The sequence below is a fragment of the Xiphophorus couchianus genome, chromosome 9 (assembly GCF_001444195.1).
Source record: "Xiphophorus couchianus chromosome 9, X_couchianus-1.0, whole genome shotgun sequence".
NCBI lineage: Eukaryota > Metazoa > Chordata > Actinopteri > Cyprinodontiformes > Poeciliidae > Xiphophorus > Xiphophorus couchianus.
In genome coordinates, this window is record NC_040236.1 from 22151390 (window position 1) to 22179036 (window position 27647).

The 27647-nt window shown below is 39.8% G+C and overlaps 2 protein-coding genes across 3 annotated transcripts in view; one reads left to right on the forward strand and one right to left on the reverse strand.

The window, feature by feature from the left end:
• Positions 1-127: 127 nt before the first annotated feature.
• On the reverse strand, positions 128-7745 carry rp2 (RP2 activator of ARL3 GTPase). The gene is made up of 5 exons (XM_028027746.1): positions 7454-7745; positions 5526-6194; positions 4523-4637; positions 1790-1875; positions 128-1679 (listed from the first exon to the last, which is right to left on the reverse strand). Exons 1-5 carry the CDS (start codon positions 7610-7612, stop codon positions 1596-1598), a joined length of 1113 nt encoding a protein of 370 aa, XP_027883547.1. The 5' UTR covers positions 7613-7745; the 3' UTR covers positions 128-1595.
• A 3643-nt stretch (positions 7746-11388) lies between these two features.
• The window catches only part of slc9a7 (solute carrier family 9 member 7), a 31966-nt gene continuing 15707 nt past the window's right edge, over positions 11389-27647 (forward strand). The window contains exons 1-12 of one of the 2 annotated variants that reach the window (XM_028027299.1): positions 11389-12280; positions 18818-19020; positions 19094-19171; positions 21526-21602; positions 21705-21817; positions 21919-22024; positions 23066-23207; positions 23343-23448; positions 24252-24340; positions 24706-24819; positions 26052-26163; positions 26251-26404. In XM_028027299.1, coding sequence (XP_027883100.1) covers positions 12001-12280; positions 18818-19020; positions 19094-19171; positions 21526-21602; positions 21705-21817; positions 21919-22024; positions 23066-23207; positions 23343-23448; positions 24252-24340; positions 24706-24819; positions 26052-26163; positions 26251-26404 — 1574 coding nt within the window. In that variant the 5' untranslated portion in view covers positions 11389-12000. The remainder of the gene's footprint in view (positions 12281-18817; positions 19021-19093; positions 19172-21525; positions 21603-21704; positions 21818-21918; positions 22025-23065; positions 23208-23342; positions 23449-24251; positions 24341-24705; positions 24820-26051; positions 26164-26250; positions 26405-27647) is intronic. The other variant, XM_028027300.1, reaches the window with a different exon arrangement.

The window sequence follows — 27647 nt, forward strand, 5'->3', positions numbered from 1 at the left end:
CGCTTTTCCTCCGCCCTGGGTGCGCTCGATTTTGCACTCTGGCGCTCGCCGCTATGGATTACCGCAAACACTGAACCTTATTGGGAGAATATCCACTACAAGTAAATGACCGTCTAGACAAAGAAAATAACATTTAATCTACGGACTTTAATATGAATCTGGCATTTCATAAAGGTCATAGTTACGCACTTAAAAATTCAGAAACAAAATACAGATGACATGCACTTTCTAGAAAAAAAAAATTAAATCAACTTACAGATACAAATAAATTGACAAATTTCACATGGCATGTTTTTATGGGTGTCCTTGGAAGTGACTGTAAAAACAGATAAGTCAGAAGTGATGTGGTTAAAATAAAAACAGGAACAGTATGGCATAGTAATGATTTATACGCCGTTCTTTTTTTGTTGTCTTTATATCGCTCTGGGTGTAGTGAAGTCTGTAAACGAGGTCATGGTTTATAATGAGACATATGATTCACGTAAGTGGAATACATGTGAATTACGGAGGATTTTTTTTTTTTTTTTCATCTAGCAAAAACTCCAACTAAACTCATCATCCAGAAGAGAGAGTAAACCAATTTAGTAGGACTAATAGTAAATAATTATTCAACAATAGTGAATCAACTAGTGTGCTTCCATTTTCAGTCTCTTTAAATTGACCTTTGGAGGCTTTGAACAAAAAAAAAAGAAGATAAATTCACAAAGAGGAAGAAGAGCATTTCCCTTTTGAACAGCGTCTGTTTTTTCACATGTGTTATCAAGCTGAGTAACTCTGCAAATTTTACTTTAGACATTCTGTTGTTCAGCTTTTAAAGGTGTGAAGAAGAAACAGAAGTTTTCTTTCAGTCATCTTACAAAATAACATTTTACAAAATATATATTCATATATAGGTGATGATTTTTTTTTTCTATACAAAAGAGGTTCAGTAATGCATATAAAAAATATATATATGTAAAAAAAAACAAAAAAAAACAAGTTGCCTACTTTAAAAAGCCAGCCTCTCTCTTGTGTTTATGTGTTGGCGAAAACAGATCACTTAAAATCAACTTTTCACAACCTGGTTTGGGCCTAAGAAGTAAGAGTAAAAACATGGTCATCACCTATACAGCACATTTCATATATACACATTTTGAACAGAGAAAAATCCAGTATTTAAACCACAAACACATAATTCTAAGAGAAACCATATGGTTGAACTCATGTTCACCCCCCCAGAATTTGCTCTCCTTTATCCTAGAAATCAATAAAAAGTAAAATTTTAAATAAAAAAAAAAAAAAGCGCATTTATAGAAACAGCTACATTTACGAAAAATGAAAGCAGAGTTACAAAATACATTCACAGAAACATAAATAATCACAGCACTCTTAGGAACTAACATTTGAGTGGTTTGCAGCCTTTTCTTCCCTCGGCATTAAAAATCTAAAACAGAACAAAACAAAACCAAAAAAAGGGAACAACCTTTTCATGTGATTGTGGAAACTGACTCATTCGATCCAAGGCAACATCAAACGGTCTGCAGAATTTTCCGTCTTTCATCCCGTAAAAAGGAATCTCAATCAGCTCAGGCAGCTTGTTTGGACGGCCGACTTATTTACAAACCCATCTGCATGTCGGCAAAGTTGAAGAAGCTGTCGACGTCTCGGGTTGACGTATTCTTATTGTCTGAAACGAAAACCTGAAGGAAAAAAAAAGAAGAACACAAGTGAGCCTACATGTGAGGGTGTTTAAAGAAGAAAAATGCTCCAAAAATAGAAAAAAAGGGGGAAAAAAAGGAAAAATGCCTACCTTAGTGCCACTAAAAACCTCGCTGGCGATGGTCTTGCATGCTTCCACTGCTCCATCACCGTTCAGCTCCAGGGCAGTGACCGGGCCTTGAGTGGCGAGATAGAAAAATTCAGTCAGGACATCCACATTGCTGATCCCAGTGTCGGTACTCGGACCGATCCCAATCCCTTAAACATTCCGCTCACGTACAGTACAGACCAAAAGTTTGGACACACCTTTTAATTCAATGAGTTTCCTTTATTTTCATGACTATTGACATTGTAGATTCACACTGAAGGCATCAAAACTATGAATAACACATGTGGAAATATGCACTAAACAAAAAGTGTAAAACAACTGAAAATATCCCTTATATTCTAGTTTCTTCAAAGTAGCAACCTTTTGCTGTGATTACTGCTTTGCACACACTCTGCATTTTCTTGATGAGCTTCAAGAGGTCGTCACCTGAAATGGTTTTCACTTCATAGGTCAACCTGCCCTGTCAGGTTAATAAGTGGGATTTCTTGCCTTATAAATAGTCATGAAAATAAAGAAAACCCATTGAATTAGAAGGTGTGTCCAAACTTTTGGTCTGTACTGTATGTCAACCAGGAAACAGCAAAGGGCTTTCCCATGGAGGCAGAGGTTTCATATTGAGGCTTCTGGCGGACTTATGCAACATTTATCACATCCAAACACACAAAACAAATGTATTCAAATGAGATTGTGACAGAAAGAAAAAAAACGTGTCAATCTTGAGGCCTGCGGGCCAAATCTGGCCCATAACAACATTTGTATGTGGTCCTCAAGACTCCAGAGAGTTTCATAAATAGAACTTAAAGATGGCAGTTGTGTGCTTAAATATTAATTCAGTAAAATCAAATCAGTTATATTTGTATAGTGCCAAACTATAACGTAGAAAGATGTTAAAATATAACTTCATTTCAGTACTCATCAAATGCAGAGATTATGACAGCATTAGGACTGTTGTAGATGAGGAAAAAGGGATACATTTCTGCCAAAAAACAAAACAACCCGTCTAATTTTTAGATTTATCTCAATTTTTTCTAAAAAGTAAAATAAAATCAAAAAAATCTGATAATCACAAAATTTCTGACATCTTCTTACAAAATGTCAACTTCTGGAGTTTAGAAATGTTCATGTTTTTTCTAGAAAATCTCCTGAAATTCAGACAAAATGCTCTTTTATTGGCTTCTATCTACCATGGCCCTAGCACACCATTATAAGAGACAGCTATAATACCTAACAGTTTGTCAATAGATAGTTTTATTAGTACATTTCGGCACAGCCGTTAGGGACACTCATAATGAAATGAAAATGAGTTCAACACCCCTGACCTACAGTGTCTTGCAAAAGTATTCATCCCTACATTTTCTACTGTAATCTGCTTTAACTGGCTCTATTGTGACAGAAACACTACAAAGTACACATTAGTGTAAATGAAACAAAAACGTGTTTATATTTTGGTACTTTCATTCCAATTCCAGCTGCCAGTATTTTTAATACACTACAGTGCTAAAGGTTTTACCTTCACACACACACACACACACGAGACGTTGAGGGGTAATTGTAGTCTGAACATATCAGCCCACTATTTGCAGCTATTAGAGCTTCAACTCTTCTAGGAAGGCTTTCCATGAGTGTGTTTATTGCATTATTTTTAATCAATGTTCCGGAAGCCCGTTTGTGAGATCGGACACTGATGTTGGACAAGAAGGCCTGGCTCACAGTCTTTTGCAGGCACCAACAGGTTCTCTCCCAGGACTGCCCTGCATTTAGCTTCATTCATTTCCCAACAACTCCGACCCATTTCCCTGTGCCCTCGAAAAGCATCTGCAGAGCAGGATGCTGCCACCACCCAGTTTATTCAGATGGATGTTATATTTAAGTGGAAAATCTCTCATCTGTTCTCCACACACAATGTTTTGCATACAGGACAGGAAGTTTAGTTTTTGTTTCATTTGGCCAGTGGACAGTCTTCCATGTAACTGTGGGTTTCCAACATGACTGACGGCGAACGGGACTTCTCCATAGGTTTTTATCCTACCAAAAATGATTAGGATGTGTTCTTCTCATTTTCAGATGATGGGTATGAAACCAAAAAAAGAGATATTGATGTTGGTGTTTTTAAAGTAGCAAAATGTGGAAAAGCTCAAGGGGCATCCCTACTTTTTTTTTTACCCCTCCAGGGGGTCTTTTGTGGGCTCTAGTGTCCCTTATATGATAGTAGGCTGACAGGAGACGGGGAAGGAGAGGGGGGGGAAGACATGCGGCAAATGTCGTCGGGTCCGGGAGTCGAACCCGCGACGGCCGCGTCGAGGACTCAAGGCCTCCAAATACGGGTCGCGCTAACCGCTACGCCACCACGGCACGCCCAGGCATGCCTACTTTTGCAGGGTTACTGTATTTTTATTCTTCCCCTGTCCGTAATCACATGAGAAAATGAAATAAAGTTACGTTTCTGTTTATATTTGAAGGGATCGGAACAACACAGAACAGGAATCCAAAGAATTTCAGACATGCCCTGTTGTGTTTCACATGGATCTGCTGTACAATGCAGGGCGCGCACACACACACACGCACACCCGCACACACCCCTTCTATGATTACAACAGGCAGTACAAATGCACTAAATAGCTGCTAGAATTATGAAACAACTTCCTCAATTGACTGGGAGATATTAAACTGAATTACAGTGAAGTTGAGGAATTAGATGAAGTAAAATGAACGTACCTTTGTTGATCCACTCCACAAGGTCGTCTGCGTTGTTCTGAAAGACACGCTTTGCATCCTCAGGCTTCATGGAGACCTCCTTAGTCTGGATCAGGACAAATCCTTTAGAAGTGGCCTGTGCAAGAAGAGGAGAGAAGTGAGTCCACGCTGGCTAAAAGTGAGTCATGGAGCCTTTAAAAGATTCCTCATTGAAAGATGTGCCTGGCTGGAAGAAGTTTTATCCTTCCTCAGGAATCAGGACTCATGCTTGTGCGGCGATGAACTTTCTTTTTAAGTGACACCAAACATCTCTGGAATGTTTACACAGACAGACTGCCACTGTAGCCTGGTGGCTGGCATTTGTACAAAAAAAAAAACAGACAACCACTTCCATGGAGACATTTTGCATTTAAGATGAAAAACCTTCTTTGTCTGTAAATATGTTTTACCCAAAATTCCTCTCCTGGTTCAAAGTCTGTAAAAATAAAAAATCTCCTATTAAGGTTCTTTTGCTATCCATTTATTAATCCAAAAAACAGATTATCATGCATCCTTTGCTACAAATGATCAAGCGCACACTAAAAGAATCCCATTGTTCTGCATTTTAGGCAATAACATTTTTACTCTTTTATTCAAAAAGTAATTTAATTATTTGCTTACTTGTATCTTTTAATGTATTTTACCACTGTGTAGCAAAGGCTCAAGCAGTTAAATGAAAAAGCTGCAGAATTTGCCAATTTGTTTAATCAGATTAATTGTCAGAATAATAGATAGTATCAAGCATTTCTGTATGTCTCAGTCAGGACCATTTGAACATGCAGGTCCTTCTGTTTTATGCGTATCTAGGCTGTGTTAGTAATAGGAACAATGATTAATTCATTTAAAAAAAGAAGCATCTGACATAAGCTCTGACAACATTAGCACCACCCTTTCACCCATTACCCACAAAGACTTCCTCTTTCTACACACTTTCCAAAACCACAGGGTTCGAACAAAAAGCGCCTCCTCTCCCACCGACACTCACCTCATCGATCAGTTTCCGGGCATTCGCAGTGGTGTAGTCCCCGGCAAAGAAAACGAAGAGGCAGGACTCCTCGCTGTCTTTCCGCCTGCCTCCCTTCGTTAAAGGCATGATGCTCCGGGCGGCCTCGGTGGAGATCCGGACGGACTTGAAATCGGACTCCGGGTCGGGCGCCGGCACGAAGTCCGCCACCTTTGCGTCTTCTGGCAGCAGGCTCCAATTGTTCTCCCCCGACACGGGCGTGAAGTCGTGGATGTTGCTCCAGTTGTTGTTGAAAATGCTCAGCCCGGCGTCCTTGAAGTGGAAGGCCAGCTCCGGGTAGTAGTACTGGAAGCAGCCGAACTTCATTCCCGTGGAGGACTCGATGATGGGCTGGGTGGCGCAGCACAGGAACACGTCCATCTTTTTACAGTCCCTCGCGCGAAACTGCTGGCAGGCCACCACGCACTTGATGTCTTTGCAGTCCCTGAAGAACACGCTGCCCTTCACGGGCCCGAAGACGATGCGGCAGTTGACGCAGTCGTCGATGTTGATGGTCGCCGAGTGGTCCAAGACGAAGATGTTGCAGTTCTCGCAGTCTTGGATGACGAACGGCTTGCCGTTCAGCGTCCCAGGCAGCCGGCCCACGGTGACATCTTTGAGTCCAGTCAGAGTGTAATCCTTGGGGTCAACCTGTGCAGAAACACCTGTGCTCAAACAATATCTTTGGAATAAAATATTTAAATACACGCCAAACATGGAGAAGCAGCATTCAGCTTCTATGGACCACAAATCCCACGTGTTTAGAGTTTTCCTTGACTCACTGGAACATTGACCAACCCTCCCCTACAATACCCCACTCTGCTCCTATAGACTAGCTAGCAGTAATTAGCAAATCCTGGTGGAACTGCACTTCTGCTGAGCTCATTATATGAGCTACTTTTCAGTGCAACACTAGTAAACACATTGTAAAAGAGTTAATGGAGGAGTCAAAATTCTTAAGCCATTTTTGATATATAAAAAGTATTTTTTATAACAGCTGGAGTTAACATAGTTACTTGATTGTGCTACAAAATGACGCCACGTGCCAGAAAAATGAATAATGTTGCCCCTCTAAGTAGCCTGCAGCACAACTTTGATCATAATCACAGTTAAATTTGGAGTCCATGTCACCCACATCTTCTTGATATGACTAAAACGTAAACTGTGATACAGAAAAACATTTATTTTAAAATAAAACTCTTGAAATGTCTTCACGCCATTTAATTTTTTGTAACCAAAAATAAATAGTATTTTAGCATCCTGTTCATGCGATTCCACCTAATGACCTGAAAGGTGTCTCAGTACGCTCTTTTAGGGCTAAATCATAATGCCGCTGGTGGTGTGACCTTTTTATTACACGTTCAACAAGCAGCGATTGTAAAGGGAAGTTCATCTACTGCCAAGCCTCTGAGGTCTCAACAAGGCAACATAAGGCTGGGTTCTGTTGTGTAGGACTGTAATCCCATAATGAGATCAGGCTGGCGACATGGGAGCATTTAGAGAGAGGTGGGCGACATCTTGAACATTCAAAATAAAAAAAAGTGACAAATTTAGGAGACCTGATCTGCCGTCTTTAATCGCACGACCTGGATGTTCATTTGTTTTATGCGATTCATTACTAAAAGCCATCATTGTCACAACATTTTTAGCTCAGAGTAACAATATGTACTGCATTTGTGCTCTTCAAATTTTTACACCAACCCAAAAATCTAACTTTTTCCCCCCCTGTCTATAGTAAATGTGTAGCTAGCTGCACCATTAACAAACAATAACTACCTGGAAGTTGACGCAACACACCAGACAAGCAACGGCGGGACGTCAAGATTATTTATATATACCTACTTACTTTACATTGCGTTTGTTTAATGCTACCAAGTTCTACTGGGATTTGTACCGTCCAGTCGCCTCACCTTTTCCCTCTTGTCCCAGCTGTACTGCTTCGGAGCCTCGTCGGTGTTGTTGCCAAGGGGAACCGAGTTACCTGCAGTATCAGCACTCGTCGTTGTCGGCGTGAGGTTCTCCTTCTCCGCCGACTTTCTTTTGGATTTCTTCGAGAAGAAGCATCCCATGTTGCCTTTTCAGCAGCGACCAGCTATCACGGTCACCTCAGCCTGGAAGAGAAACCCACGACGAAATGTGAGGCGCGACCGTACCTACGTGAGATACAGTTGACAGGTTTTTTTTTTCCCCTTTTTTTTTTTTAGCTTCCTGTTTCGCAGCTTCGTTTTCCAACCAATAGACACACGTGGTGGTACTTGTAACAGCCAATGACTGAACCCAGCAGCGTGACGTATGTACGTAGGTGTGGCGAACAGCCGTGAAACATTCACGCACTAGAACTACAAATACGATTTCCGCAAGAACAGCGTATCTGAGTTTCCACTTGAAACGTCGTATGTGTAAGGTGGGAATACACTCGTAATGCGTATTAAAAGTAAGCCATAATTTTATGCCCAAACACTGCATATGTTATTGACAAAAACGATGCAGTTTATCAGATTATGAAACATGCGTTTCCTTTTACTCTATTTCTTTTACTCTGCTTTTGGGAAATGCAGTTTTTAAGCCGCATGCTACTTTTTGTTTTCGAATGCATCATTTGCAGGGAGTAGAAAATGAAACAAATTGAAGCAAACCCAAACAGATGTTATTTTAACTGACTACCCTGAACGCATCACCAGTTCCACACCAGACACTCCCCTTCCAGTGTTTCCTTTGCTTAAAACACATTAAACCGCACCAGAAACATAAATAAAAAAAAAGATCAGATGACTAAAGAACACCCAGTTTAGCTCTAATGTGCTGATAGTCGAAATTATGTATTCGCTCATAGTTGTTTGGCGTTTTTATACATGCTGACCTGGTTCTTATGAGGATGTTCTGAAACTGGATTTAAATATACACATGTACAACAAACCCCAAACACCACGTAACCATCTGACAACCACATGTCAGATTAGCGTCCTACTTTAACTGCTAGGCTACTCTAATAATAGGTAATCCCTATCACAACTATCTTCATCCTGTCTTTTCAGTACTTTCTCTCTTTTCCCTCCTATAGCCACAACGACATATGCACAATTGAAACACAAAATGGGCACCATTGCAATACTCTCCAGCTTTGTTCCAGTCATGTGGAGATGATTTAAAAATAACTAAAGAAATAAATACAACCCAGTGACAGGCCATCTGTAAATGAATCACAGCTTTAAAGGTTGCAGCTTGAGGTCCCATGAACATTAATCAGACTGCATTCCTCACAGCAGCTGTTTTTGATGGTCAGGGATGATGAATGCTACTATGAAACATGCCTTGCTCATATCGCAGTGACTGACTCAAGTCCAAATTCATACAATTAAGATTTGGGTTTAGAGTCTGCATCTTCTCGACATCACACGTGGGTAATCCAGAGTGAAGAGCGTGATGCAAGAAACATGAAGATAGAAACATTTGGGATGGATTAACCTGTAACTCTGAATTCCCCGCCCTTTGCACACATGCTCTACGAGTGGCCTATTTCTCTTATCGACTCGCTGATTAAATACAAACATATTGAAGTGTAAGGTGTTTTGCGAAAGAATTCACACCCTTTTGTCTGTTTCACATTTTCCTTCACGTTGCAACCACAAACATCCAGGTATCTTAGTTGAGATTTTAAGTGGCAGACCAAAACAACATTAGTGCATAACAGATAAGTGGAAGACAATTTCACAATATTGCGCAAAAGTCTAATAGTTTTGCAGGTCTAAAGCAGAGAATGAAATTTCTGCCCACTTTTCTTAGCAAAGCAGGTCAATCTAAGTCAGACTGGATACGTCTGGACTTTAACTAGGCCCTTCTATCTCATATGTATATGCTTTAGGTTGTTTTCCCGCTGGAAGGGGAACCTCTGCCTTATTCTCAGGCCTCTTAAAGTTTTTCTTCTGATCTATATTTAGCTACACACACTTGCAAATTATGCACTACTTTGTGTTGGTTTGTCATATAAAATTCCAATATAAGATCTTTTGGTTTTAGAAGTATATCTGCTATAACGGGAATAAAAAGGAAGGAAACTGACTTGATTTTTTTTTTAATGACCACTAGGGTTCAGTGCAACAACACCAACATGAAGCCTTAACTAGCCCTGAAGCCTCACTCTGGCTCTGACTCAACAGCCACATTTTCCCATATGTTAACACCCCTTCTTTGTTTGAAAAGATCAGCAACTGCATAAGATCCAAGTGGTGCAACTAAAACAGCGCTTCTGCTGTACATTCACCAGATGCCATTCTAACTTTTCCACCACTAGTGACAACTTTTTACTTTCTTTTTGCTAAATGAAGCCCTGTCCTGCTCGTCTATCTCATTTGTAGATTTTTACATGAAGTGGAACAAGTAAGTCAGGTCACACCTGACGTGGGAATGTGCCTCCACACGAATCCAAAATGACCACTCGTGAACTGTGTTCAGTTTCCTGTTTCGAGCACTAATAAGCTTGCAGTTTGCTTGATTTCTGTGAGAGTGACCAAATATTAAAGAGTGTGAAACATAAAATAATGTAGGTGATGCTTAAACTCTGATCTCTAACCACCTGGATCAACATTGAAGGGATCAAGAACAAGATTTGTCCAGTGGAAATTAAAATATATATTAAAAAAATAGCAAACAAAAAAACACCCATCTAAACTGTTTGCTCTGACACCAGGTCTTCACAGTCCGTACACTACTGTATATTGTCCAAAAAATAAAAGGATGCTTACAATTACACACATGAGCTTGAACGATATCCCATTCTTAACTCAATAGTAAAAAATTTTTTGGGAACTCTTTTTTTTCTACAAGTTTTATGAGGCGATTTGGATTTTTTCCCAGTCAAATATTTGTGAGATCAGGGACTGATGTTGGACGACAGAGCTTGGCTCTAATTAATCCCAAACGTGCTTTAATACTGTGGTTCTCAACCTTTTTTCAGTGATGTTGCGTCTTTAAATTGATTTTTTTCCCCCACCCCAGTACCGCCCAACACACCAAGCACACAGAGCTGTGATTTACTTATTCAACTTTCAAACGGATAATTAATAATTATCAACCCAAGCACCAATGCTTGGAATTATAAACAAAATCTACAGACTGTAAAATTAAGTTTATGGTCTTATTTTATAAAGCAATTTAAAATATAATGATTTTATAGACATTTTTCAGGTTATTTTTCAATAAAATTCAAAATATAGCAATCTTAAATGATGGAATCATTTAAGTTCCTTCAGTGACTTAAAGGCGTGTGACCAGACTGAGGGTTTAATGAACCTGTTCACTGATAAGAGTCACAAGCACTCCAAAAGGAAAGCAAATGTAGCCAAAAACTGAGGAAAATAAACTGAAGGAATCAGGTTGAAATTCAAATTCTTCATTTTAAGTCAGCAGTGTATTTTTTATTTATTTTTTTATAGCAACCAGTAGTGTTTTTTTTTATAGTGGTGCCCTGAGTGATATGGCTCTTCACACAAGACACCACTTTTCAAATGGCTTTTTTCAGTTTTTAAGGACACTTAAAAGCATTCGAGCAACTGTAGTTCAAAATCTAAAATACCAAGACCAATCAAATCTGAACTGAATTACACTCCGATCATAAACTCTGTAAAAAAAAAAAAAAAAAGAAAGTCTGCAAAGTTTTTATTCTTTTTATGAATGTGCAAAAAGTAACCGTTTTTGGCATTCAGATGAACAGCAATATGAAAACTGGTCAAACTTGGACTAAAAGACAAAATTAAGAGATTATAGGAAAACACAGCTTGAATTTGTAAAAAAAAAAAAAAAATAAATAAATAATAATAATAATAATAATAAATAAATAAATACACCTTATATTCTTAACACTGAAATATTCTCAGCAGGGGCCGGTGTCTCTCAATATGCACCATCAGGTGCAGAAGGAGGAGCTTTGCCCGGGGCAGCATTCATGCAAGAACCGCCACTGTTTGTTTTCAAGTCCATTTCTCCTCCCAATGCGTTTCGATCTGCTGCCATCATAACTACTACAGACTAATGCAGCGCATTTGAAAGCCACTCCCCCTTTTTCTCCCAACATCTCCCTCTCCAGACCAGATCATCCCAAACGGGATATCGGATTCCTACTTCTCGTTTGTCCAGCCGCGGCTCAGATTTCCTGTTTTCGAGAGGAGTGACCTCCGAATTGCACAACCATCAAAATCTCGGAGCAGTGACTCAGCAGCTTGCAGTTCGGTTCGGGTGTGCAGGTGGGCTCCTCCTCCACAGTGAGAGCGGAGCTTTTCGTTGCATTGCGCGGTGTGCCTTTAAAAGGTTGCATTTTTCGGTCTGTGTCTCCACTCGGCTTGTCATACCCACTCGGCTCAGCTGTGTGTGCGCGCGCGCGCGCTGTTCTTCCTGCTGTGACATGGCACAGAGGAGGCTGCGTGTACCCTCAGCAGCAGCAGCAGCAGCAGCATCCTAAACCATGGACGCTCTCGGGAACGCAGCCAGCGCAGCTCGGGGAACCAGGGCGATGCTGCTGCTGGCCTGGACGTTACTGAACGCGGTGTCGGGACTGAAGGCGGAGGACGGCGGAATGGTGGAGGAACTTGTAACTGAGAAGGAGGCAGAGGAAAGTCACCGACAGGACAGCGTCAATTTGCTGACATTCATTTCGCTGCTGACTCTCACCATTCTCACTATATGGCTCTTCAAGCACAGGCGGGTTCGCTTTCTTCACGAGACCGGGCTGGCAATGATTTACGGTGAGCTTGTTTTCAGGCGCGCGTGACGCTGGTTCTCCTCTTGCATCTACACCACCACCACCACCACCACCTTCCCGCAGGCTTTACATGTTTCAGTCTCTTCTCTGCCCCCACTCACGCGCTCGCATAGCCTCTAATTGGTTGGGCTCGTGCTAATTTCTAGAAGGTGCTTTCAGCGGCTCATCCCCTCACTTCTAGACAGAACTCAATGGTTTCACCAGGGCCGGATTTAGGGGGATACGGGCCCCTGGGCTAGAGCGAGTTTGCATGCCCTGCCCACACAGGTTTCCTTCAGGCATTCGACTCAGGTTGATAGTCGGGTTTGTTTAGTTTCGTTTATGCCTTATCTGCTTAGTAATTGTTTCTCTGAAATGGTGTTAATGCTTGTAATTTCTAAAAATGTTTCTCAGACATGCTGCATAATTTCTAGGTCTGCATGTGGTGTTGGGATGCAGTGAATGAAACGTGTGCACACTCGAAGGGAAAGAAGGCAGTCAAAGCTTGAGGTCAAGGGTTATGTTAGAGGCGTGGCTTTGACCATTTAGTGAATAGTCATGAACTTTTTGGGTTGTTTTTTTTTATTGGACAGATACAATAAACATCATTATTTCAAAACAATCCGATGCCCAGGCCTGATGCAATAAGCAATAAATCAATTAATTGCGTGATAAATTAAAACAAACTCAATCATTTCCATTTGGATAATTTTTTAGTTTTTCCCTTTTTTTTCTCTCTTCCCACCAAAAACTGGATGACAAAAGTCTTCAGTTTGGTGCTCTGGTGTCAACTATCCCTTTTTTGAAGAATAATTTTATTCACAGAGATCTCATAATTCATTTTATTTGCTGTCTGTTATTTTTATTTTAGATATTGAGTCTTCCAATGTTAAATATTGTTAGAGTTTATAGTTTATTGATCTTTCAGAATGAGTTGCTGAATTATTATGCCATTACCATTATATTACTAGAAAATGGCCTCCAAAGGAACAATATTATAATTTATCGCAATAACTTCTGGGACAATTTATCGTTCAGAAAAATGTGTTATCGTGACAGGCCTACTATAAACTTTGAATGACCTTTAACAGTTCATTTAAATGGAAAATGAAGAATAACGGGTATAACCAAGAATAATCAGAAAGAAACATCAAACAATGTCTTCAAAACAACTTGGCCAAAATTACAATATTTAAAACACGTGTCAAACTCAAGGCCCGAGGGCCAAATATGGCCCACAGTAGCTTTTTATGTGGCCCTCTAGACTTAAGATTACATCAATAAGTCCCTCAAGTTTTTTAACAAATTTGCAAAACTCACTCAAAATTCACATAAAATCTACAGATTTCCACACTTTTTTCTGATTTTTAACACAGATTTTTCTTCAAATTCGTGTTAATATTTGAAGAAATTTTAACACATCGATGTTGAATGTTCTCAAAGAATGGCCCTTTAAGAACATTCATATTTTTGATGTGGCCCAAAATGAAAATGAGTTTGACACTCCTGATCTAAAATGAGTACAGTTCAGGTTCATCTCTCTATCTCATAGAGCATGGAATTGAACATTTTCAACATCAATTATGTTCTTTTAAAAACCAGATTTTAATGAGTTTCAGAGCTTATAACTCTTCACAGGAATGTCCGTCTGTCCAAAGGTTTTCCTGCTAGATGGTATTTTACAGTCATGATTTGTGCTGCTCTAGTCGATGTCATGCTGTTCTCTCTCAACAAATGGACGCAGCATCTCAGGTAGCTAGCTAGCAGTCGTATCGCTTGTAGTTTTAAAATTTTTTTAACCTGGTATAAGGGCGATTTTAAATCCTAACTTCTGCAGTGTAGATGCACATTTCCCACTGATGTAGCTCTTGTACATCCTGACTTGTGTGACAGTTCTGGAGCCTCCCGTGTTGTTTGAGGAAGCTGACCATTCACTTGGTCCGTTTGTGCCTTGACGCTGCTCTGAATTAGATTACGAAGACCTGTGTTTTTGTCTCATGTTACATCCATTACTATGGAAGGAAATGCACCAAATGCAGTTAGTGAGTGTAAAACCAGCCTTAAATGGATTCTAATCAAATGTACTCTTCAAAGCAATCTGTCAAAAGTTTTGTGTACCAAATACTAAATGCAAGTTTATTGTGGAGAAATTCAGGCGTACCGGCAGCAAAGTGACAGGCAGCTCGAAGCATGTAGATCCACATGAAGATAAAAATATAAAAACAGAAAGCAAGAATAGCACCTGATTTAGTAAAGCCAAACTAAAAGCATAAAAATTTTGTTTTTATTTTTTTTAAAAAACGTGTGCAACTGAGTAGAATCGTTTAAAAAATGTCCAAAATGTTTATGCATATTTGTTCACCATTTACAAGAAGTAGGGGGGAACAAAAGTTCATGAAATAGAGATGTTGCCAAAATAAGCTGGAATGTTAGTTGTACAGTTTTTCCTAATTTCAAATAACAGCAGGGATGTAAACATGTGTTGACTTTGTTAGGAATGAAATCTAGTGGTCATGCAGTTTATAACAGCTGCAGTAATGTTCCTTTGTGCATCTAGGATGAAGGGATCCATCACTGAAGCAGCTCTCTGATTCTGTATCAGCTTAATGGATGTGGTGGATGACGTTGTACAACAGTGATGTTCTTTAAGCTGGAGGTTTTCTGTCACTTTGTTGGTAGGGGCGACCGGACAATGGCTGCTGATGAGTTGTGTAAATTTGGTAGCTTAAAGTGACAGTATTATGCTTTTTTCAGCCACATAGAATCATTTTATAGCACAATCAAGTAACTCTTCCTTCAGTTATTATAAAAATGCTGTATATATCAAATATGAAATTTTACTTTGTAATTTAACACATCGAAATTGGGCCTCTGTCTCTTTAAAAACTCCTGCTCTTTCTGAAACTCCACCTTCAGGAAGTCATCACAACAATTGCTCTATCAGCCCTTTAATATCGTTTTTACCAGCGTTTCACTGAGAAGTAGCTCCTATAATGAGCTCATCTAATGCTCAGTTCCACCAGGTGTTTGCTAATTGCTGCTGGCTAGTCTGAAGGAGCTGAGTGGAGGAGTTGCGGGGAAGGCTGCTCTGTGAGGAGGAAGCTCTGAAGCTTGGAAACTACAGCTTCAGGGAGGAGCTGCGCCTCAAAGGCGGAGCTTGGTCCAACCAGGAGATTTCCACTGCTGAATGGTTGCCATGGAGATCAAAGGATTTCTCAAACATGCATGAAAGAATAAAGGCCACACTTCCGCATATGTTTTTGATGAGGGAATAAAAAAAAAGAAGTTGATTTTACATCAATGCAATACTTCTCCTTTAAAGCAAAGAATAACAGCAAGCTAAAGGACTTCAGCTGTCAGGATAGTGATTTGATCTGTGTAATAATATTTGTACTGATTTATACTGATCTCTGTGAAATGCTGTTTCACTAAGACATGAATGTTTTTTTTTTTATTCCTAATGGGGACTCAAATAGACAAATTGATACTCTGAGAATTCTTGTGTTTTTGTGCCCATTTTACTGCTGAAAGTTTTTGCAAACAAAAATCAGTTCAGTTCATTTCAGAAATGAAACCAACGTTCTTCTGATTATTGGTCACAAATCTGTGCCTCGGTTATTGTCTGGTCAAGCTGTATGAAGAACAATATAAACCTGTACTGCATGTTGGCCACACATTTTGCTGCAGAACTTAGGCAGTCCAGTCGGGGCTACAAATGTCACTTATTAACCAATGAGGGGGGGAAAAAGGGCAGACTTTGATTTGTTTTGTTTTTTTCCTTTTAATTTAATCATTGCTGCTTTTCGACCCTGAACCGTGTGCCCCAGTGGGACATGTTAGCGAAGCAGACAATTCAAAACAGAAAACTGCCACTATATAACGCTGCAATAATGCTACATTTAAACACTCGGAGTTTTTGTTTTGGGAAATGCAGAAACGATGTGCACAAGCTGAGCTGTTTCTCCTTTTCACTTTTCTGTGTGAACCTGAACAAAGCTCTGTAAGAACAGAAGGATTATTCTGTAGCACGCTGAAAGTACCGATTAGCCGCATAAAGAACAGCCTAAACAAAAAAAGTTCTTACGGTACTTTCTTGTCCAGATTTATGGAAAGCACCTAAAACTCCCTCTATCTGTGATCCGAGAAAAATTTTTTTTCTCCATTTGTTTTGTCTTCTTTTTTAAATTTTTTTGCCAGAAACCGAAACAACAGGTGGTTTGATTGTCTTTGTCTGCACAAAACCACCTTGCGTATGTGTGTGTGTGTGGTTAGGCCAAAGCGTGTGAGTGTGATGTTCACATTTAACCCACCGGCAGAGTGAATCAGCAAGCCTGTAGCACTCTGTTTTACTCTGTCCCATCACAGGATTTATGCTCCTCTAAGTGCCTCGCTCATCACTTTCCTCCCGACTCCGACTCTCTCCACCAGATTCTACCTGTCTTGTTCTCATTTTTCTTTCTTTGCCCTGCTGCGACTTGATCCAGTCTTCTGGTAAACAAGAAATGCATGGAGAATTACACTCACCAGCCACATTCTTAGGTAGATCTTAAACAGCGCTTGCTTACAGCAGCAACTCAAAGCATTTTGGGATCTAGGTGAGGTAAGTTAAAGTTGTTAAAGCTGGACTCCGAATATTGAAAAAAGGGGGCTTTAGTGGCTTGGTCTGGGATTTTCATAAAAAGTCATCCCTCATGTCTGGAGAGAGTGGTGGGGAAAAAATGAGACATGCTTCAGGGATTGACAGTGGAGTGGACGAAAACGACTGACGATGTCAGAGGTCAGCAGACAATGGTCTGAGGTGATTAAAAAGACAATAGCTCAAATACCTTATCATTACAAGCAAGGATTTCAGAATCCTATCTCTGAATGCAAATAAAAATGTTGAACTTTGGGTGCTACTTCTGTCTGCTAAGAACGGGAAACTGTGGCTATGACTCACACAGGCACAGCAATATCAGATAACAAATTGGAGAAAGTGTTGCCTATTCTCATGAGTTTGAATTACTGCAGCGACATTCACATGGTAGGGTCAGAATAAGGTGTAACCAACACCTAGGTTTGCCTTGCCTGTTCAGGCTGGTGGTGTAGTGATGTGGGGTGAGGGTGTCAAATGCATTTTCATTTTGGGTCATATCAAGAATGTCCTTAAAGGGCAGGTTGTGCCAGAATGGATTGATACATATTAACAAGCTGTTAAAATATTAATAAATATCTATGTCTGCAATTGATGAGTGCTGCTTAAAATTAAATAATAGTGAATATCTTTTCACACTGATCAATCCCTCCAGGATTTAATGACTTTTTCCTTTTAGTAATTAAAATGACAAATTTTGTGGAGCTAATTTAGAAATATTTGCAAGACATTTTGCAATATTTGCACTTCTGTGTGATATTAAATGTCTGCCTCTAAGCTACAGTTTCGAAGCTTTGTTCTTCCGCCTCACAGAGAACCCACTTCTCCTCCACTCAGCTCCTTCAGACTAGCCAGCAGCAATTGGCAAACACCTAGTAGAACTGCTCATCTGCTGAGCTCGTTTTAAGAGCAGTAGCTCTACTACTTGTACAGTACAGTAGCTCTTAAAACGAGCTCAGCAGATGAGCGTTGAGAAGTATCTCAACACTGGTAAAAACGGGAGCACTGCCGTGATGACATCCTGAAGGCAGAGTTTCAGAAAGAGCAGGAGTTTCTTAAAGAGACAGAGGTCCGATTTTAAGGCATTAAATTACAAAGTCAGATTTCTTTTAAGTCATATTTGATATATCAATCAAGTTTATTTGTATTCAATTTCAGCAGCAACACAGTTCAAAGTGCTTTACATCATAAAAACACAAAAATACAAGTCATGAAAGACAGTCGACAACTGAGGCTTTACATTTTGTCAAGTCCCATCGTTACACATCAGAATGTCGAATAATATTTTATTATGCTACATATATACAGCACTTTTATATCAACTGAAGGTAACCTAGCTAATCGATAGTGCCATTTTATATCACAAAGTGCCTGGAGAAAACACAACACTTCCCTTTTAACTTCCTCAGCCTTCTTGAGGATTTTTGCTGACCACATCCATCCGTTTACGACCACATTGAAACCATGTTGCCATCTCAATTTCCAGCTAGATACCGCACCATGTGACAAAACTCAACTAATCTCAAACCAGTTTCTTATATATGGCAATGGGATCACTGTATTCCAGTGGCTCCAGTCCAGTTGTGCTCCTTGGTGATGTGGTGCAACAGGAAATTGATATCATGGATGTGCATCCAAAGAATCTGCAGGAACTGCGTGATTTTAGCTTGGAGTATGGCCTAAAATCTGATGACTGTTTCTGACACCCTGTTGAATCTATGTGGAACGAAGGGAGTCCAACCCCGTACTAGCATGTGTAACTAATACAATGGTTGTTGATCACATATCGTCACCAGTTTTAACTAGAGTCTGGTTGCTTGGGAGTTGTTTGGTTTAGTTGGTTATGTCTATGCACGTGTGTCAAATGTTCTTATAACCCTCCATCTTTGTTCCGATTGGATTTATCAGGCTTGCTGGTCGGTGTGATCCTGCGTTACGGCATTCCAGCCACCAGCTACCACAACAAGACCCCCCCGAGCTGCTCGCTGAAGGAAGGGCCTTCCAGCACCCTGCTGCTCAATGTCAGCGGCAAGTTCTTTGAGTACACGCTGAAAGGGGAGATCAACTTAAGGGAGATCCACAATGTGGAGCAGAACGATATGCTGCGCAAGGTAAGCAAAAGGAAAAGCTGTCTTCATTCTGCTAATTTCACCAATTAATTGGGAATTTCTCGTCCCTCTCCAGGTGACCTTTGACCCTGAGGTTTTCTTCAACATTTTGCTCCCTCCGATTATTTTCCATGCTGGGTACAGTCTGAAGAAGGTGAGATATTGCGCGGTCTGACTGCTTCTGGGATTAAGTGAAGCGACACATTTACGGGAGGTGAGGCAGAGTCCAGCTGAAGTGTCTGCTGACACAGTGTTTCACTGGACAGATGGCTCGCAAACAAAACCTGTCATTGGCCAGATTGTGAGGACAGTCAACATAAGTGTCTCTTTGAAGGGAAGTCCAGAGCAGATGTCTTTCGTTTCCTCTTTGACATTTTTGCTGGCTCAGAAAAACGGCTGACTGTAGAAACAGTTTTTGCTTTTGTCTTCTTAAAGTGACTGAGTTTTATTTGGAGAATGGTCATTTGGATTTTAGTTACAAATGTTTTCACCATTTTCATGGGGTCAATTTCCAGCAAAGTTTATGATCCTCTTCATAGCTGTCCATAATGTTTATTACATTGGAACTATTCATGGGATGGGACAGTGTAAGATTCAAGCTGCTGGAGGAAACTACGGTCAATCTGACACTTTCTTTGGCATCTCATTAGAAGTGTAGGAACAGTCTAATTTATTTGGTTTTGTTAAGGCTTCAGTTTGGAAGCCTTAACCTTTTAAAACCTTGGTGTGTGACTGGGTAACTGGTCCACTCTTTTCCAAGATGCAGTATTTAAATCTTTATGATTCACAGACTTTGGTTAACTGGGAATAAAGCATTAAATTCACATTCAGAAATACTTTATTGATACCGGAGGGAAATTAAATAATATGACAATATTGCCCTTGTTGCCCTGCCATGGGCACATTGCCCTGCCATGTGTCGCATGGCAGGGCAACAAGGTAAACTTCGTAGGGTTGACTGAGAAAATTTATCAGTCTTGCTTGCAAATGTATTATACTGGATAGAACAAAACCTTTTGGTTTTTCTAAAAAAAAAAAAACACTTTAATTGCCTCTCCTCCATGTATAGGACTGTGTGCTTATTATCAAGTCCTGGCTTGCTAGTTTTTAAAATAAGCTTATTTAAATTATTATTGGGTGCATGCTGAACCCTTGAAGGTATTGTATGTTACATTAGCTTGGGAAACTGGTAGCCACTTCTGGAAAATAAAACCCAACATCAATGTGTTGCAGTTGGACAAATCCAGTGGTATCTGCCAGTTTTTGTGTGCAGTGACCAGGCTTATGACTGTTAGCATTACAAGCATTTTCCCTTCATTCTGTGCAGTCATATAGTTACTGTACTTGACTGTGTTCCTACAGTCAAGTACATTGGCCATTGGCAGCCAAATTGGAAGCCCTGTTTGGTTGAGGGCCTCCAGTTTTCCAGGAATTCTCATTGAACATTCATGGTGGTATCATTGGTTTGCTTGTAGCCAGTTTAAGCAGTGTTGCCTTATCTAAACGTAATTAGTTCGTACTTGTAAGCATTTCAGAAACTAGCAAATATTTTGCATTCTTTACCTACTTTTGATTTTCAATAAAATTGTACAGTCTCAAAAAGACAATGACAAGAAAAGCAAGAAAAGTGAAGACTAACTAGCTATCACCGTTAGCCCTCGTTAAAACAACCATATTATTACATTTACACATGATGTTTATCTTGTTTTTTTCTCTCAAGATAATGTGTTCATAAATAACTATTCTAAAACGTTTTAGAAGTGAGTACAACTGAAATGACAACACAAAGTACTAGTTAGCATTGCATTAGCTCTTTAGCATCAGATGACTACCCTAACCTTATTATTTATTATCTAAACGGGTTTAGCAGATCTTTTTAGGTTCCCACTTAGTGAATTTTGAACATTTTGTGTTGCTTTCTTCATGTTAGAATTTGCTGAGTCAAATGATAGTCCTCAGGAAAAGGAAGAAGAGGGTCAGGTCAGCTAGAAAAGCTCGTTTTTCTTCCACACTCACAAGTATAAGTTTTGTTTTTGCTCATTTTAAGTGGCATTTTAAACACCAAAGCCACTCAGATTTGCATCTGATGTGTAAATTTGTTTATATAAAATTAGCTCAACATTGCTAAGCCGAGTTGTCACTGATCAGAATGTCAACAAGTAAATTTGATCAGTGGGACCGTTCTAGAGGAAGACGCACGTTTCCTGTAAAAAAAGAAAATAAACCCCATAATCAGCTTTTTTCGGTTTACTTTGCAGGGACAGTCAGATGGGCTGATTTGGAAGTCATCTGTGTTTCGCTGCTTGTTTGTTTTAAAAGCAGTCAACCAGCTGTGTGGCTGACTGAGCCGTGGCAGTCACTGACCTGAAGGTTTCAGCTAGAAGGCGTATTTATTCATCAGCATGATCAATGCTGTACTCAAGCATACAGATGTTGTTGTTTTTTCTCACCCTTGATCACAAAACAATTAGATTTGTCTTCAGTATATTTCTTTTCCCAATTTTTCAGAGACACTTCTTCAGAAATCTTGGCTCCATCATCACCTACGCCTTTCTTGGCACTGCAATTTCATGCTTTGTTATTGGGTGAGGTTCTCCTCTATGTTCATCAATCTTAAGAGAGATAACTCTTCCCTATTCCCCCCCACCCCCCAACTGAATGCCTCTCCTCTGCTTGTCCAACCCCAGGAATCTGATGTACGGCGTGGTGAAGCTGATGAGGGCAGTCGGACAGCTGACTGATAAGTTCTACTACACTGACTGCCTTTTCTTTGGGGCCATCATCTCCGCCACAGACCCAGGTACAACTCGAGAGCAATGAAATACGCGTTCCAGCTGTGAACTAACTGTGAATGTGGCTGTTTGCTTGGATCTCTTCTTAATTGTTGACATGCACTTGCAGTGACTGTGTTGGCGATTTTCAACGAGCTCCATGCAGACGGGGATCTGTACGCTCTGCTGTTCGGAGAGAGCGTTATGAATGATGCTGTGGCCATTGTCTTGTCCTCGTAAGTCATGTTATTAGTTCAGTGAAGCTATTGTCGGAAATATGTTCCTGACCTTTAGTGGAAAAATATCATATTGTAGTGAATTTGTAGATATTTCTGAAAACAGGATTAGTCTGATTATGCTTTTAGCTTTCCACTGTTTAGAAGTTTCAGCTCACATTGAAAAGTTAATGTTTATTGGATGCAATGCTGCTTTAGTAGGTGCAGCACACGCTCACTTTCAGAAGAGTTGCTGTGGGCTGCATTCATCTCCATGATTAGTTGTGAGTAGTCACTCCACTGTATAAAAATTAGATACTTAACAGATACTTGAAGTTTTCCGCTTGATGCTCACGGTGACACACAACCCAATCCACCATTTTCCAGTAGAGAACTGTGGCCTCAGACTTGAGCATGTTCAGTTTGAGTTGCTTAAGATGGCAAAACATAAAGTAAAATGGTGGCTCCTGTCTGACTAACCCCTTCCAATACACAGAAGATATCTATCTTCTGTGCAGATAGATATTATCATCTATCTGCTCTATATAATAAAAAAATAATAATGTTATTTCTAGTCCAGTAAAGTATTTGAACAGATTTGGTTACAAGTTACTTTGCAAATCAAACTGTTTTCATGCACAACATGTAAGCACTCTGCAGTAGAAGTTCACCTCTTTTTTTTTTTTAATGTCATCAATGTATTTTATTTATGTTTATGTTCCATATTGATGCTTTCTGAAATACGGGTTTCAACCAAAACGTTTTTTCAAGTTGTTGAATTTCACACTGATTTGTGAAACCTGCTTCCTTTCATCGCTGCTCCTCCTCGACACATGGCACTCTACCTCCCTCTAGTGGAAGACATGAATCACTTGTTTCTATAGAAGAGATTGTTAGAATGCTCCACATGGTTAATCTATTTTTCAAAACGACACTTGTGGTAAAAATGTAATGGAAGCTCAGTGTTACCAAAGTGAGTGTTGATAGTTATGATTTTGACCCATACCAGAATTACACTAACTAGGTATGAATTGTGTGTTGTTTTTTTTTTTTACATCTCAGCTCCATCGTGGCCTACCAGCCTGCTGGTGCAAACACACACATGTTTGACGCCTCTGCCTTTTTCAAATCTGTGGGAATTTTCCTGGGGATTTTCAGCGGCTCCTTTGTGATGGGTGCAGCCACAGGCGTCGTCACGGCTCTCATATCCTGCTCTGTGCGCACACTTTAAAATCCAACCGTATTCTAGACCATTGCTAAGAGCCTGAGTCATGTTGTTTCTGTTGTGTGTGTGGCTCATGAAAACGCAAAGCCTTGTTGGCCTTTAACTGGACTCTACGTCACCAAGTTCACCAAGCTGCACTGCTTCCCTCTGCTGGAGACGGCGCTCTTCTTCCTCATGTCCTGGAGCACCTTCCTGCTGGCCGAGGCCTGCGGCTTCACCGGTGAGCCATCTTGATTTAGTTATATTCAAGTGTATGCCATGAAGAGATTTCCTTTAGAAGGTTGGAACTTGATTTGGACATTTTGGATAATTCTGGATAACCATGTTAGAGAAAAGGAGAGTATGAAATTGAACTTGTCATGTTGTCACACAGGGTCTGGTTTAGATGTCAAACGAAGCATCATTAGGCATCTAAACCGTCTAAACAAATTGGACATTCTTCTAATTTTTGTATATTTACATGAAAAAGTATCTGAGAGCACAATTTGTGTTTATCACAGAAACTGAGTGTGGACGATTTCTGCATATGCTTTTTCCCCGATTGTTTTTTCGTCATGTTGGAAAAAAAAAACATTGGGAAAAAGCATATGTGGAAATTGTCCACTCTCAGCTTCTGTAGATTACTGTAGGGTAAAACCGGACAAGCATAAAATCATGTTTTCCTGTTTTTACAAGAAGTTTTATCATCTAAAGAAAAAGAATTTTGTTTTAGTTTTCCATAAATATATGGTTGATTTTCCTTGCATTTTAACAAGACGGTGCCTTCATCTGCTAGATAATCATGAGGTATTTCAGCACTAAAATAAAAATCTAACAATGCCCTAACATTGCAAGTTAAGGTTTAAAGAACAATAATACTGCAGAGACAAATAATCTGCCAGAGATGCAGTGAAAGAACTTGTTGATTTATCTTTGTGATGAATTGTCCCGCCGGTTGCTTGAAATCCGCCAGCTTGCCTGTGTGATGCAGCATGTTGGTGGCGTTCGCTGTAACACCTGTGTGTGGGTGTTGTTCTCCAACAGGTGTTGTGGCCGTGTTGTTCTGTGGCATCACCCAGGCTCACTACACATGCAACAACCTCTCTGAGGAGTCTACAAAACGCACCAAGCAGGTAATATTGAGCCAGGGGGGCCTCCATCAAGCAGCCCCCTTAATTTTGAACCCTCTATAACTTCCACCATAATCCATCAGGGTGATGGTTCCAGATGGCACCACGATCAGCCCCGTGTGACCTTAATCGGGGCTGTCTGGGGACATCCGTCCTGACATGACTGCTCTGTTTCCCAGAGGGGACTCGGTCTTGCAGATTAGCATGTAAACACCATGCAGTGTGACACATTTAGATCAGTATGCAGCCTGACCCTTGTCGGTCTGTTTCAGTGGCAGTCACCCTGAACATACAGTGTAGCTGTTTAAAGCTCTTTGTGCCATTTATTATTTCTGAGTCAAAACACTAAAATAGTTTTTCATTCACAGCTCTTTGAAGTTCTTCACTTCCTGGCTGAGAATTTCATCTTCTCGTACATGGGCTTGGCTCTGTTCACCTTCCAGAAACACATTTTCAGTCCCATCTTTATCATAGGAGCTTTTGTATCCTTTCACTTTCTTGGGAAAAACAATCCTGATAGACATGAAAGAATAATATATAACTCTTCAGGGTTTGCCACGGCGGTCACCCAGCAACCCACTGTGTTTTTGAGTTAAAGATGTTTAAAGTTCACAGGAAATTTGAAAATATGACTAATTAGTTATGCGTTATTGGAAGGCAATATTAATAATGCCTAAACACCAACTGAAAAGTCTTAAAAAAAGGCAAATATTAGAAAAATACAATTAAACTCAATATAAATTTTTTTGCACTACTGTTGTTTCGTCCTAGTTAAAATGTCCAAAAATCTTTTATCCGTGAGTTGTCAGTTTATTTGCTGGAGTTGTTACTGTGTATTGTTGCACAGAGAGGCAGTGGTTATGGAAAAAAGACACCTGACCTGAGTCTCTCTGTTACACGTGTCAAACTTGAGGCCCGTGGGCCAAATCCAGCCCACCATAGATTTTTATGTGGCCCTCTAGATTCTAGACTAAACACAATGTGTGCTTGAATATTATGTTTTCAATCAAATCAATGCAGTTTTTATCTATTTACTGCCAAATCATATCAATCAGTCCCTCTAGTTTCTTGAGAATTATTGTCAACAAATTATTAGCACTTTTTTGTGCTAATAATTGGGAGTTTATTGCTGATTTTCTTTCCAAAAATGGTCAAAAACGTTTTTACTCGTACTAAACAGTTGCCTCAGCCTTAATTGATGTCAGATTATAGTCCATGATCTAAAAAGTCGTATTTACCATTATAAATAAGCACAAATATCGCAAATATTTCCAAATTAATACCACAAACACTTTGATTTTTATTGCAAAAAGTATCAGAAAATCCTGGAGGGACTGAAAAGACGTTCAATAATATTATTTAATTTTAAGAATTCATTGACATTTTAATAGTTTCTGAACAGGTTTTATCAATATATTCTGGCACAACCGGCCCTTTAAGAGCATTCGTGATCTGGATTTGGCCCAAAACAAAAATGAGTCTGACACCCCTGGTTTATGTGTTCACATACTGACCACACTGTGTCACCAAACAGGCTCTTTAATCTGTCTTTGCTATCACTGCTGCTGATGTGTATAAAAACAAACTATAGTAAATAAACAAACCATGCTTAGTCTGGTGGCCTGTCAGGCTTATAAGACAATGAGGGAAACCCTAATTCTTGGAAATACTCCACAGTTTAATAGCATTGGACTTCTTAACCAACTTGTGTCAGATAGCCATATTTATCGGCAGAGCTCTCAACATTTACCCGCTGTCCTTCCTCCTCAACCTCGGTCGAAGGGACAAGATCAGGGGAAACTTCCAGCACATGATGATGTTTGCAGGTACAACATAAAATCAAAAGGCTCAACTAATATCACTAATCTCAACAGATTCGGTGTGTAACAGTTTTGGCATGGCGACCTTTCCAGGTTTACGCGGGGCGATGGCATTTGCCTTGGCAATCCGGGACACTGCCACCTCCGCCCGGCAGATGATGTTCACCACCACTCTGCTTATCGTCTTCTTCACCGTCTGGGTGTTCGGTGGGGGAACCACACCCATGCTCTCCTGGCTGCATATCAGGTGACAGAACCGCTCTGGAAATAACAAAACCTCATTTAAAAAAAAAAAAAAAACATTTTGGGAGAGCATCATATTATGGACAGTTTATTTAAAAACAAAAAAAGTCCCACAGATAAAATTGTTGCATATAGAATGTCCAGGATTTTACTGTAATTAATTTTCTGTCAGGTGTTGAAGAACAACTCTTTGTTGCCATTTTAAAGCATCCTTGCAGAATCCAGAAATGACTTAAGATGGAGGTATAGTTAAAGCAAACTTGAAGGTGTGTAAACAAATATTTATTGTTGTTTGTTTGCATAATTATTTCTTACAGTTTTTCTGTCAGAAATTGAATGATGAAAAATTGACATGATGGCTTCTTCTGTAGCCCTTTTTTGCTGTGCTAATGTAAGATAATGCTAAGATACACATTAGCCTAACTTATGCATTAGCTTAGCGCTAGATACATAGTGGCAATCAGTCCCTCTACTTCCTATTTGTTTACATTATATAACATTTAAATCATGCTTTTATGTTTATTGTATCTAGCTAAGAGGAAAATTGGGAGCAATTTATGTATTTATTCACTATTGACTGACTTGTTAGCAACTACAGTCCACTAGTTTAGACGTTTGCTCACACTAGTTCAGAAGAAGCTCTTAAGACTCGACATGGTTCTTCTTGTCCTTGTACGAGAATGACTTGTACGTTTTGGAGAAGAACCCACTCGTATTCATACTATTCACACCCCAGCTAATCAACTGTGCTCTATTTAAAGTTTTATTTTGTGGTTTGTGTTCTTGTTCTGACCTTTTGTTTACTTCATCCTTTATGAGTTAGCACCGCCCTAGTTAGGCTGATTTTATTCCATGCCTGCGCACACATCCAATACGGCCACAGAAATCTGGGCGGCATGCAGACGTCTGTAAAGAGGCCTAGTGGGCATGTACAGTACAGATAATAAAATTTAAGCAGACATGGAGGTATGACTTGGGATTTACTAATATCACCATGTCTGTGTCATACTTGCGGGACTAGTAGTAGTCTCTGGAAGTACTGTGCTAGTCTCACAAATGTCTCAACTAGTAGGCTTTTCGAAGGACTTAACTGATTGAAATATTTGACGACAATCTTGTCCGACACAGTGACACCTTAAATATGGTGAACCAGTTCACATCGAAGGCTCTACTACGTAATAAATGTTCAGTGTTCATTACTAGTGAACTAGGATGGGTTTTTTTTGGCTCTTTAATCATTGGTTTAC